The following is a 13,430-nucleotide window of genomic DNA, read 5'->3' on the forward strand; positions in this document are numbered from 1 at the left end:
CCTGTCTCTGGGCAAGGCTGGCTCCAAAGGCGGCACCTCCAAGCCCTCGTGAGCCGAACCCTGCTCACTACGCCGGGAAGATGCCAGGATTTTGGTGGGAGGCTTGGCCATGGCGGGTGTGGATAGGTGGCTTGGTGTAACGTTACCTGGATTTATCGGGGAGAGGAGTTTAGAGATGTAGTCGGGATGTGATCACCCCCACTCCAGCCACAAATTTGGAGGAACCTTCACGGGATAGATGAAGGTGGTTAGAAAAAGCCTGGCTCAGTATGGACACCAGGTGCCTCCTCCTGCCATGACCTGGTCAAAAGGTGGAGGATTTGGTGGACCATCAGCATCCCACCCTGACCTCCAACACTATCCCCAAAACAGCCCATTCCTCCCTGTTTTTCACACTGACCTCCTCACTTGGCTGATGCCATGCACGGGATGAAGAGTGGGGTGGAAACCTCAAAGCCAAAGGTGCAAAATGCAGCACAGAGAAACTCAACCAGGCCATGGGCTAAGGGAGGTGAGGGAGCCTCTGGTTTACCTTATGGGAAGCCCTAAAATACCTTTGAGGAGCCATCTGCACAGCCTGGCCCTTTGGGAATAGTCAGGAACTTCTCCCTACAGCCAAGGGAAAAGTCCTTGGAATAAGAAAATTTGGGAAGTTCAAGCGAAAAACTCCAGGCGAAGAAGGCAATGACAGGCAAGCAAAGCCGTTCTGTTGGTTTAATTTCAGTCTCATTTTGATGCCTAAAAACCAAGTCAAATCAAATTCTGAAGCAAAACACAACAGAATAGCAAAGAAAAGTATTTTTCCCTTTCCTGACCCTTCACCCTGTTCAGGGTTTTGGCTGAAATTCTTTGGCAGTTTCACAAGTTTTGGTCACCTCAAGTAAAACAGACATTTGGCATATGAACTTTCCAGGCAATTTTTTTTTCTGCTGCTGAAGCCACAAAAGCCCAGAAGATGCAGCGCAACGTTGAGCTCATGGTTTTCCTTTCCCTTGGTGATGGGCTGATGGACAGGGACAATCCGTGATGTCCACACACTGTTTTAACCAGCCAACACCCAACAGCAAAACCCACCCCAGTTCAGAGCAAACTGCAGAAAAGAAATCTCATGCAGAGTCAACGACAAACTCATTTAACTGAACTTAATATTTTAGTGCCAGCACAGCTTGGACTGAGGCCAAGACATGGAGCTGAAATGGCCTCGGGAGTGCTGGTGGATGCTCTCCAGCTGTCAGAGGGGACGTGGTTGATATCCAACCTCTCCCACCGAGACTTCTCCACTTCCAGCCCTGTGGTGTGGAAGAGAGGACGTGACAGGGTTCTAAGGGATGGGTTAAAACAGGCCAGTCTTCTGAGTGATGGAAAAATGTATTTCTATTGCCAGGGCCCTAATAAGAGATGCTCAGAAAGTAAACACCATGTCCATGTCTTGCTCCACGCAGCTGGGAAGAGGCTGATTCCCTACCTGGAGTGAGATACCGGTGATGGGCACTGTTCTGTGCACTTCTTGCCACATTCAGTCTCACCAGGATTGACCTGGTGACCACAGGGACCTTCCCTCTGCTCTAAGGGGCAACCACCCGCAAAGTGGCTGGTCAGAGACAGCCACACATGGGACATGGCAATGTCACTTCCATCCCCACTGCGACATCCAACTCCCATGTCTGCACACTGGGAACCCCCAGGAATGATGAGAAAATGCCAACCCAGAGAGAAAATTCCAACTCAGAACAAAAATGATGCCTAAGGAAAACAGCCAACATCCCTTAAGCCTATTGCTTACGGCATCCTGGGGGATGAGGACCTTCCTTGGCTGTGCCCCAAACCCAGGGTACCACCATCCCCTGGTGCAGCTGAGCCCTGTGCAGAGTTTGGCTGGACACAGACCTACACAGAACTCTCAGCTGGAAATGGTACCCACCAAATCTGCCCTCCTAAAAGCAACATCAGATGCTAAAACGCTGCAGAAATATGCTCAGTGCCAGGCTGCTGTCACTGGTCTCTGCAGCTCTGGTCCCCACGGGGAGGGATAGAGGGGACAGAAGTGTTCAGTGAAATTTCTCGTTGTCTGCATGGGTTTCTCCTCCCTGTCACCTGGGTGTTTTTGAGCACCCAAGAGCCCAAAAGCCAGCCTGCATCCCCAAAAACCCCATTTCTCACCAGGCATCTGAAGATCAGGGAGTCAGGTGTGAGCTGTGGGGTCTGCAGTGAGTTTGCCTGCTCCTGCACCCAGCTTGGATCCTCAGCTGGTGAGTGCTGCTCATCCTGGTGCACCCTGAGCATCCCATGGGACCCCCCGGTTGAGATGCTGCCACTGGGGACCACTGGGGCAGCGAGTCCCCAAAAGCCGATGTGCCCCAAGGCTGGCAGACACCCCACATTTGTGGGTCTGTGCTGCTTCCAAGGCAAAGCCAGTGAAAATTTCCATGTAAAAAGTCAGCAACACATGAGGGGAAGAGACCCAGAGTCCAGGTCTGCCAGGACAGAATCTGGGCTTTTAATTATTTATGCTTCACCTCCGTGCTGTGGTGATGAGACAGATCAGAGACACAGCCAGATAACAGAGAGAAGGCTGAAGGCTGTTTCCCCAGAGAGGCCATTTATACAATTCAGGTGAAGCCAGGGCTACTGGCCCCTTCCCAAATCCTGCCCCATGCCTCTCCCCATGGACAAGCACCTTCTCAACAGCATCCCTGGCTCTACCACCACACACAGTCGTTCTCATGCAGGTCCCCAGGAGTGAAAGGTTGGGAAAAGCTGCCACCTGCCACAGCTGTTCGAAGCATGTTGGATGGGGACTGGCTGTGGCCACCTGCCAGCAAGGTGGCTGTGGGACAGCCCCTGCGACCGCTGCATCCAGTTTTGAGCCTGCAAACTGATTTCTCCTCCATAAGGGAGTCCGACCCCAAAGAACTGCTGCTCAGGGTTCAGAATGGCATCATTGAGCCATCGAGCCTCACAAAGACACTTCATGGTGTGGTGTCCACTGACCCAACCTCGCTTGGGTTCCCCATCTCCAGCAGTTTTTGCTTTGAGGATGGACACTAGACATCCTTTAATTGAGCAGAATTAATTCAGAAAATCTCTACGCCCTGGTCCCGTGCTCCCTTCTGCCCACTTGGCTCCCATCAGGGTGCATCCAGCCCATGTCTCATGGGACGCTCCTGATGCTGAACTGGGAAAACCAACACTCCTCCCCTGCCATGTCCCTGGAAGGTGACACACGGTGACAGGACGGGGCGGATTTGGGCTGTGGTTGCAGCGAGGCTGTGCTGTCCCGGTTGGCAGCAAAGGGCTGCTGTTCACTGGTGAAAAGGGCCAGCAGAGATGAGATAAAATTGAAAAGAAGGTCTCACCAGGCAATGAGCTGAGCAGCAGGCATAGCCACGTTACTGCTGCCATGGGATTTTAGGGTGCTCAGCACCCTGAAGAATTGGGACCTTTCTTAGTTACAACTTTAAAGGGCTAATCGGTCAGATCCATGGGTTAAATCCCTCTGGGATTTTCAGGGGGGAAATTCGCTTAGCAGGGTCTATGCTCAAATCCTTTAATTTCCTGGATTAGGAAGCCAGGACAAGTTTGTCATTTGTCCTGCATAGAGGAGGTGACAGAAACCTCATTGCTCGAAGCTTTTCAAACTGACTTGCAAGAGCCTTGTGGGACTGGGACCCCCCATGGCAGTGACAGTCCCCCAACATCCCAATCGCTGGCTGTGGGGAGAAGCGATGCTCATGAACACCAGCAAGGAAAAACACATTTTTGCCCAGCTCTGCATTTTCATCTCTGTTCTCTGGGTTTTTCGGGTGGTGGGACACGCTGGCAGAGATACGACGCTCAGCAACCCCCACTTCTAGCCATTGGCCTTGGCTGCAGGTTTGTGTGTCACCCCACCAGGCTCCCAGCAGCCGGAGGGTGAGGATGAGGATGGAGAGAGCGAGGGGCGGCGAGCCAGCCCACCTGCCAGGCAGCTGCTGCGGGTGGATCCCTCCCTTCCCTCCCAAAGATAGCTGAGAAAAGCAACGCTGCAGTTTCTGCTCGTTGAATAGGAAAAGCAGCAGAAAGGAAAATCAGGGGCTGTATTTTGTTGTTGTTGTTGGCTTTTTCTTTTTTTTTTCCCATTCTGATGAAGGGCTGCTCCACCCAAAAGCAAGCACATGAGGAAGAGGCTTCACCATCCTCTTCTTCAGCTTGTTCCCTCTTCCCTGTGCAGTGCAGGCAGTCAGGACAGGCAGGAGGTTATTTTGTTAGTGGGAGGAATCTAACACAGCTCAAGGGGGCTGAAATAATCCTGCACCATCTCCTGAGAAGGGCTGGATCCCTCTCCCAGCTCATATTACTTCATCACGACCTGACAATGTTGGAAATGATTAAATTAAAGCATGTTGCACACCTGGCTCATGGAGCCGGGGTGGTTTAGCTTGTATTTGGAGAGGGAAGGTGATGGGAGCCGCCGAGTCGTGGCTGAAGGATGGGAGAGCAATGAAGGGAGAGGGGCTGGCGAAACCCACACTGAGCTGCTCTCCTAGAAGGTAAAAAAGACCCTGCTGAGGTTTTTTCCAGTTGGATTACTCTGTAAAGCATCATTCCTATGAAAAGCACTTAATTTTACCAGCGTCCCTCCGCTCCAGGCAGCAGGGTGGCAGTCGGGGACACGCAGAGCAGGCCCTGCGCAAGCGTGACGGCTCGTCCTGACTTTTGACACGGCCGCAAAAGGGCTTAACGCTGTTAAGTCCTGTCTGAGCAGGAAGTTATTAAATTGGCATTGCAGGAGGACTTAAAGAGTCATGGTGCAGGCAGCAGGTCTCCAAGAGCAGCGGGAAGGACACGATGCTCCAGGACGCCACGTGGGGATCCGCCATTCCTCGAATGTCCCAAACTAGAGGTGGAAATTGTTGTTGAGTCAGAGGCACCCGTGTCATTGCGGCTGACAGCAGCACACGAATGGGAGGGACAACAGCTGATCCTAATCTCTGCCGCCCGTGGGATCGCCTGACCCCTGTCAACACGGGTGGGGAGGGAGGTGGCAGAGGGGACGGTCACCATGCTCTCTGCTCGGCTCTGTCAGCAGCACAGCCTGTCGGAGGCTGCCAGCCCTGGGCTTTGCTCCTCTCAGTATTGCACAAGGGCTGTTTGGGAGGGAGGGAAGGCAGGGAGGAAAAAGAAAATGCTAATGTAAAGAGAATGACCTGCCCCAGATGATTTCAGCCTTTGAGTCACTTCCATCCATCCCCCCTGTGCTCTTCTGCCTGTTGCTCTGTCCTCTGCACCCCTCAAGGAAAGGACTGAGAAGGGATGGAGGGTTCACGATCATAGAATCACAGAACAGTTTGGCTTTAAGGGACGTTCCCAGCTCCCCCAGTGCCCCCCCTGCCATGAGCAGGGACATCTTCACTAGCTCAGGTTGCTCAGAGCCCCGTCCAGCCTGGCCTGGGATGTCTCCAGGGATGGTTCATCCACCACCTCTCTGGCCAACCTGGGCCAGGCTCTCACCACCCTCAGGGGCAAAAACTCCTTCCTCATGTCCAGCTTGAATCTTCCTCCTCTAGCTTAAAACCATCACCCCTTATCCTATATCACAACAGGCCATGCTAAAAAGTCTGTCCCCATTTTTCTTATTGGCCCCTTTTAAGTACAGAAAGGCCACAATAAGGTCTCCCCGGAACTTCCCCAGCTGAAAACCCCAACCCTCTCAGCCTGTCCTCCCAGCAGAGCTGATCCAGCCTCGGATCCTGGGCCAAGAGGTGCCCAAAAAGGGGCTGGACAAGGTGTGGGAGACCCTGACACGCTTGGTCTGAACCCTGAAGTGTTTGCTCAGCCCTGTCCCCACAACTGGCTCTGTTGTGACCTATTTCAGCTTCAATCTGCTGCCACTTCATCCCCATCATCCTGACCCAAGGAAGGGGACACGCACCAGTGTTCCCCGTCACCCACGTCCCCCTTCATTCCCCTTCGCCATCCGCAGGGAAAGCCCCGAGGTGGGATTAGGGTGACACTTAATGCAGGACCCCTGCAGTCGCAGCATCCGAAAAGCCAGTGGAAACCGTAAATCAAATGCAGTCAAGTACAATCGCAAAGCTGCAGGCACAGGCCTGAGAGAGCATTAAGCAGCATTATCACGGCTTCGCGTACTGCCGGTAGTGACATTGCCGCAACTTAAAATGTTTGGGATCAGAACTGCAGAATCTATTCTTTTCTGTTGGTTTTGCCTGGGCTGCACTTCCATATTTTTTTTTTTTTCTGAAGAAAATACCTGTTTGGCTCAAACAACCTTCTGCACTTTGCTGTTCAGCTCTCCGGGGCTTGTATTTTTATTCCTGCTCCCCATGGTACGTCAAACGCAGATGGATGCTTCACCCTCACTGCAGCATCCTGAAAGAGCATCCAGGCTGAATCCAAACATTTTCCTTTACCTGTCCTCGCTGCCAGGTTGTCTTTATTTGCTTCCTTTTCTTTTTTCTCCAGTTTCCCTTTCTGAAGTCAAATGACACCGTGTTAATTTGTAGCCCGATTCCTCCTGAGAGTATTGAGCTTAATTATATTTTTCTCATCGTTGGTAAATGGCTCGGCTGTAATTATGCCTGGAAGTGCATTAGTTGCTTAGGACTAACCTGAGAACAGGATCCTCTCTGGGATGCTCGGGCATCAGCTGCTCCGAGGAGCTGTTATTTAAGGTGCTGAACAACAGGACCTTGCGCTGGAGAGGAGCTGAGTGCCATCAAATGTCACCCATCTCTGAGACTCACATCCCTAGCACTGGCGATGTCCCTTCCTCTCATCAGTAATCCAGCCACTAATTACAAAACCTTGAACCGTGGTAGCAGAAGGAAAGCCTGGAGAGAATCAGGGTCTGTCTGCTTTGCATTAAAACTGCCATCATCTGTCGCAGAGAGCTGGGGATGGTCCTCTCCAATGCTCTGTGTGCATCTGTCCTTCATGGCCAGCATCTATGCTGAAAGCCAAGGGGTGAAGATGAGCTTTCTGGCCCACCTCTTCTGCCTAGATATTATATTTTAGCTGACCAGGACACACCAGTGCCTATGGAAAATTTGCCTTAGGTACCAATGTTATCACTAATGGTGTCTCCGGTGCATCCTTCATCCTTTCAGGGCAGCAGCAGGAAGCGTGATGGCTCTTGGCTCATATGAGAGGGGAATAAAACAGCCCTGAGCACAAAGAGGACACCCTGAACCGTCATTTTAAACAAGCTGAAAAAGGGTTCCCTTCCTGGCTACCTCTGAAAACCAATATTTGATATCAACAGTAGTTTTTCAGATCTGATTCATAGCCTTTTTCACCCATTGAATTTACACAAACTATTTCAGTGAGTGGGAGATATAAGAGGAAAGCAAGTGTTATTTCATTTTAATTGCATCAAAGAAAATTTAGGAGAATCATCTACCAAACCTAAAAAACTATTCCCTAAATGAGCTTACTTTTCTGTGTCACAGATAACATTGTGCTCTGTTCAGACTAAAACAACTTTAAGAATCCAATTTACTTGTCTTCAGTACACTATGTTTTTAGCCTACTTTCCTCAGGAAATGGGGCTTACTTATGTGATTGTGCTGTTTATATATCTATATGCCATCACTCCCACACTAATAACTTTTGAACGTGTTGGCCAATTCCAACCAAATCTGACAGAGAGGTAGAGTTTTCAAAAATACTGAATTCTCACAAATTTAATGAAATATGTGGGTGGGCACATATTTTCCCCCACCAAGGGAAAGGCTGCAGAGTGAACTCAGCCATATTATTAGACAGAAGAGAATACACACACACACACACACACACACCGGTGCTGCTCTAAACCCCCAGGTGCTGGTAAACCAGAGCTCACATCAGTTTTAGACCGGGAATATCACACCCCTGAGCCCCAAAACCACCAAAACGAGCATCAGGATCCTTCACCAATGCAACCGCTGCCTATTTCATGCATTTCTTTCTGTTTGGACGATGCGATTTTGTTTGTGGACACTGCAGGGGTGTGTTTATTCATTTAGAAGCTTTAAAATTAACCGGACTAATTATATGAAAGCCTTTCTAACTGGTTCTAGGTTTGCAAAACCTTGCTGTGCTTTGGTTTGGCATGCTGAGGAGAGACTGTCAGTGCAAAATACCCTTGCAAAGGGAAGAGCTTGAGCTGCAGGATCATGGGTTTCACACAAATCATGTCTCCTCACTTGCATTTTGAGCTCCTTGGACCTCTCCTGCATGCAGCTGAATCACAAAGCCAAGACACCCTCCAAGACCTTGGGGCTGAGCCTACATGCCCACCTAATCCCGCCCGCCCTGTGTCTCCAGCAAAGCCTAAAACTCACAATCCTGCCCGGCCATAACTGAATGGTTTGGCTTGTTGCTGATAGATTTTGGGGTCTCAGCATGAACATTAACACAGACAGTGAAAATTCCTGGGACGGATGTCATCGGCAGTGGGTAACCCAGCGCTAATGCACCATGCATCACATCAGAGTCTGTCCATCCCCAGCTCCTGCAGCGAGAGACGGGCTGTGCAGATCAATAAAGGGCTTTTCAACACACCAGCAGCCCTCGTACACTGCAGGCGATGGCTGTGCCACAGAAAGAGCAAAACCCTGGCTTCCCGGCACTTGTTTTCTTCTACATGTGTCTACTCAAGAACAGACTAGTTAAGACCGAGTGGAAAAGGTGGAGGAAGCCGGGATGCAGGATGGAGATGCCAGGTTACTCGCAGAGTGTTTTCTGGTGGGACCAGGTTCAGTCTCTGACAGATTACCCTCAAAGCACTGTGCTCCCATTTATTCATTTCTTTGTATCTTCACCCATGGTTAAAGGGGTACCCTAACCGGTCCCCACATCCCACAGCTTTTCTCCTCCTCCATGCACATGCATGGCCGCAGGCTCCATCCTCTCTCCCAGCACCGCTGCTGCGCTCTCGCAGAGCTCAGGACTGCAATACCCAGCTTTCCTATCCAATTTGATTATTTCCTTCTCCTCTCTCATAATTAGAAGGTGGAATGCTATATGCCAAGAGCTCATTAAAGTATTTCCAACATGAGGGGGGCATTTCTCTTCCAACTCCTGCTCTCATGGATTTCTAGGACCATCACCGCCTGGGGATGGAGCATGCTCAGATGCTCATCCCACAGCAGACTAGAGCTCCACATTTCCAGGGCTCAGGCCCTTATATTGAGGCACTTGCATTGCCAGATCACAGGGAAAGATTTTTTCCTCTGCTCTGCAGTCTGTTTCCTACCTGGCAATCTAGTGGGATTTTTTTTTTCCAAAGCTTTGACAACAATTTGGTACAACATCAGCTTGAAAACATCATCAAGCCCAAATATGCTCCCAAAGCAGGCTTGGAAGTCTCATTCACATTGCAGATAAGTCATCGGCAGACATGCTGATAAAGATTTCAAGTGTGACTCTGCATACAAATCATCCAGACCCAACAATTAATCCAGCACAGGAGAATGGGGAGGTACCTGGGTTTTTCCCCTTACCCCAGCCCTTTTTCCCCAGCCTGGCTGCCATGTGTGATGCTCACTCAGAAACCAGAAAGCATTGACCATGCTGTATTAAACCATCCCCAAAAAGTGATACAATTTGGCAGAGGAGCTCCCCTCTTGTCTGGGCACTCACTAAAAGTCACAAAGCTCCAAGATGCTCATGTTGCCCCTGCTTTGAGCTGGCAGTTGGATTCTATTTCAACCCAGAGTAGACATGAACCATTTTTTCCTCCCTCTTGTTTGTTTTCAGCCAAATCAGGGTCCTGTTCTGAATCACTGAGCAGCTCCATGATGGCTCCAGCTGGCCCATGGAGCAGGGGCTTCCTGGGGCTCGTAGGGATTATTTGGGCGCCCAGATCTGCTGTTTTCTAGCAGACACTCAGGCATAGCAAGCTCACCCCAAGCATCAGCTGCAGCCAGGGATTTGACTGCTTTTCCACTCCAAACCTCTTTCGGGAACAGAAATAGCTGGGAATCCTCCTAACCCTGGGATGGTTTCTCTTGGATATAAGTCAGAGGATACAGGGAAAGAGCATCTCAGGACCTCTTCTGCTAAAGGTATCATCCTGCATATTAAAGAGGCTAAGGAGAAATGGGGTAAATAAGCCAATATATCCTAAATGACAGCTAGCAGCAGCCTGTGAGATCCACACAGTGACCCACAATTGCAGTCCCACCACGGTGCCACCACCCCTTGCAAAGGCTGCAGTGAACACTGGGTGACCCGGCATGGCCTCACCAGATGGTTCAGGAAGGTCACAGAATCATAGAGTCATTTTGGTTGGAAAAGAGCCTCAAGATCATTAAGTCCAACTGTTAACCCAACACTGTCATCCACAGCTCACTTGAAGTTAGCAGAGGGACAATTCAGTTTGGATCCACCCCATTTTGAACACTACCCATGATGCTTGGGCAAGCCCAGCTGCTTGGCTTTCCAGGATGCCGCCTGCTCCCTCTTCAGGGTTCAGAGAACCACAGAACAGTTTGGGTTAGAAGGGACCTTCAAAGCTCATCTAGTCCAATCATCTTGCAATGAGCAGGGGCATCTTCACCCAGATCAGGTTGTCCAGATTACACTGACCACTGCCTATACCAACAGATGCTCATCGCAACACATGCCCAACTCCAGTACCTTCCTTAAAATACCCCCCGGAGCACCTACTACTGCAAAAAGACTCATCCCACTTCTCCCATCAAACCGCAACCATTGAGACAGGACCCTTACTGAGACGCCATGTTAGGATGAGGACCACCCTACCTGGATGCTGCGATCTCCGCTTTCTGCTTGGCGATGGTGGCTGCCCGCTCGGCTGCCTCCATGGCCCGATCCACCTTCTCACGGATCTTGCTGGCCCGCAGCGGGATGAGGTTCTTCCTCTTGCCGCTGACCAGGACATTCTGCTTGTACTTGCCCTCCTCCTTGGTGCCATCAGGGAAGGTCATGCAGCCGTAGCCATGGCGCTTGTTATTGGCCCATTCTCCCTCGTACTTCAGCCCATCCGAGCGCTGGCTCACCCCGAAGCCTGACCGCTTGTCGTTCTTCCACTCACCAACGTAGATCTCGGTGGTGGTGGCGTCTATGTCGTCTTCGATGACAGAGAGCTCAGCTTCGCCCTCGCCCAGGCTGATGGTGGAGTTGATGTCACTGGCGGTGGAGCTGACCGTGCTCATCCCAGCTTCGCTCCGGAATGAGCTCTGCTTGCTCCGCTGGCTGGCCAAGGAGCTCTTTGACTCAGACTTACGGAGCTTGAGCCCGCTCAGCAGCGACCGTCGGAATATGCCCTTCTTCTTGCTCTTGAGGATCTCGGCATCGCTGTGGGCCATGAGGACAAAGCCACCGCGGGAGACAGCGGGGCTGCCGGCCACCGCTGGCGAGGAGTCGGGGTGCAGCGCCGTGCCGTTGGTGTGCTCGCTGCGCAGGGAGTTGATGGATGTCCTCAGGGGTGACCTGATAACCGCAGCCATGCCGTAGGGAACGCTCTGCCGGACACCATAACCCTGGCGCATCCCTCCGACCCACTGGCCCTGGTATGTCCCTGGAAAGAGGAGACAAAAAGCAAAGAGGGGTTTCATGGCACAGAATCCTGCTGACAGCTAACAGCATCAAACCCCTCTGCGAGCCCTTTGCAAAGCGCAGATCTGGATGCCACTCCCATCTCTGTGACAAGGACTGTAATGTCACGTTCTGGGAAGAGAAAACAACATTTTGGTGAGACTGCAGGTGTGCACTTCAGATGCAGCCTGAAAATATTAGAAACCAGCCAAGGCATAGGGAGTGATGCTTCCAAGAATTGCCCCTTGGAGCAACCCCTAATTTGGAAGGGAAGGGAGCAGGGGAGGGGCAGGGGAATCATTATCCAGGAGCAGACTCTGATCCCATCCGTGCTGCCAGCAGTGATCAAAGCGGATGGTATATCACAATGCATTTATTTATATACATAGTGTCTTTCATCCGGCACGTAGTGGAAGGGAGGGGCTCCATAGAAATAAAGGCCTCATGGGGAGAGATCCATTTGGTTATTCTCCTCAGAAACGTGCCCCTGTTTGAACTCCTACATTTGTGTGGGCACTTATGGGAGTTGCTTAACTGGTTATTAGTGGGATGAAACGCACACAGGACCTTGTCACGGCACTGGGAACAGAGGCACAAGGATCCCATCCATTATGTGAAGCACAACCAGAGCACAATGCCCACCCTGTGCACTGCAACACGTTGTGGTAATCTGCCCGGGGTTTATAATTCCTTCCCCTCAGCAGCAAGGCCATTGGCACACTTTCGCATTTTATTCCAGCCAGTTGAACTGCGGGGCTGGTTTTTATTCTTAGCTCGGCTTAATCTTTTCTGGACTAGTTCAAGACGCAGTGATTCACTGCCCACCTAAGCTCATGGGGTGGATTGATGAGCCCAAGGACGGCTCCCTGCCGGGCACTGGTGCTACTGCGATGCTGCAGCTGGTCCCAGCCCGAAGCTGCTGCCTCCATCCCCGGCCAGTGATGCAGAGAGCAGGGTCCTGTACCAGGATGGGCACAGGCACCACCTCGCAGCATCGGGACCTCCATTTGTGCCAGCCAATGGAGTCTTAAAATAGACTTGCTGAAACAGTGAACCCTGTGGGAATCCAACTGAAAGAGCCCTGGTGACAAGCCTCAGCTCAGTCTGGTAGAGGTTTTCCAGCCCTTCTCTGCACAAGATGCTTTTTGCCCTTAGCGACCAGGCTGCAATACGTAGACACGAGCGACCTGTCGGGTCCACCTGAGTCGGCTATTTTGGCTGCAAAAATATTGTTCCCTGAGAACTATTTGCTTTGTTGCAATGTTTTCTGTCTCAATATTTTCCAACAGCCCAGCAGAAAGGATTATTAAAATGGGCTGTTCTGGCCATCCCCATACCAGATAAACCACACTCTGGCTGCAAGGAGCGATCCCAACCCTATAGCTACACAACCTTTTGCTCCATTTCATTCCTCATGCTGACCCTACCCCCAGGAGCCCCTCAGAGGTTTCCACCGCTCAGTTCCTGGGGCTCAGCAGTAGCTCTGGAGACAGTAACGTGCTGGAGCGGCTCACACTGAGCACGGGAACTGCTTATGAAGAGCATGAAACCAGCACCCAGGCACATTTTGGCATGAATTTTCAGGTGCGTCAGCTGTGATATCTTGACTTGCACAAACCCCCTGGGGTTTGGGCATCCTTCCCGGTGCTCCGATGCAAGCAACCCCCCAGGTGCTATGTTATCTGGGTGACAGCCTTCTGCATCCAAAAAAAATGCTAGGGGACCCCATGAAGACTCCCTTGGAGAAGGGACACAGAGAGGCAGGGCCAGGCAGCAAGGATTTACCGAGGGTTTATAGGATTAGCAGCGGGTAGGGAGGCAGAGCTCTGGGATTATGGCGAGTACTGGCGGGGCAGGGTGAGGATGGAATGGTGGTGCTGGCTGGGAGG

The 13,430-nt window shown here is 51.3% G+C and overlaps 1 protein-coding gene across 1 annotated transcript in view; it reads right to left on the reverse strand.

Moving 5' to 3' along the window:
• The window catches only part of JPH3 (junctophilin 3), a 56,297-nt gene that overhangs the window by 27,318 nt on the left and 15,549 nt on the right, over nucleotides 1-13,430 (reverse strand). The window contains exon 3 of the mRNA XM_065028820.1: nucleotides 10,747-11,524. Coding sequence (XP_064884892.1) covers nucleotides 10,747-11,524 — 778 coding nt within the window. The remainder of the gene's footprint in view (nucleotides 1-10,746; nucleotides 11,525-13,430) is intronic.

Source organism: Columba livia, chromosome 13, assembly GCF_036013475.1.
Source record: "Columba livia isolate bColLiv1 breed racing homer chromosome 13, bColLiv1.pat.W.v2, whole genome shotgun sequence".
Classification (NCBI taxonomy): domain Eukaryota; kingdom Metazoa; phylum Chordata; class Aves; order Columbiformes; family Columbidae; genus Columba; species Columba livia.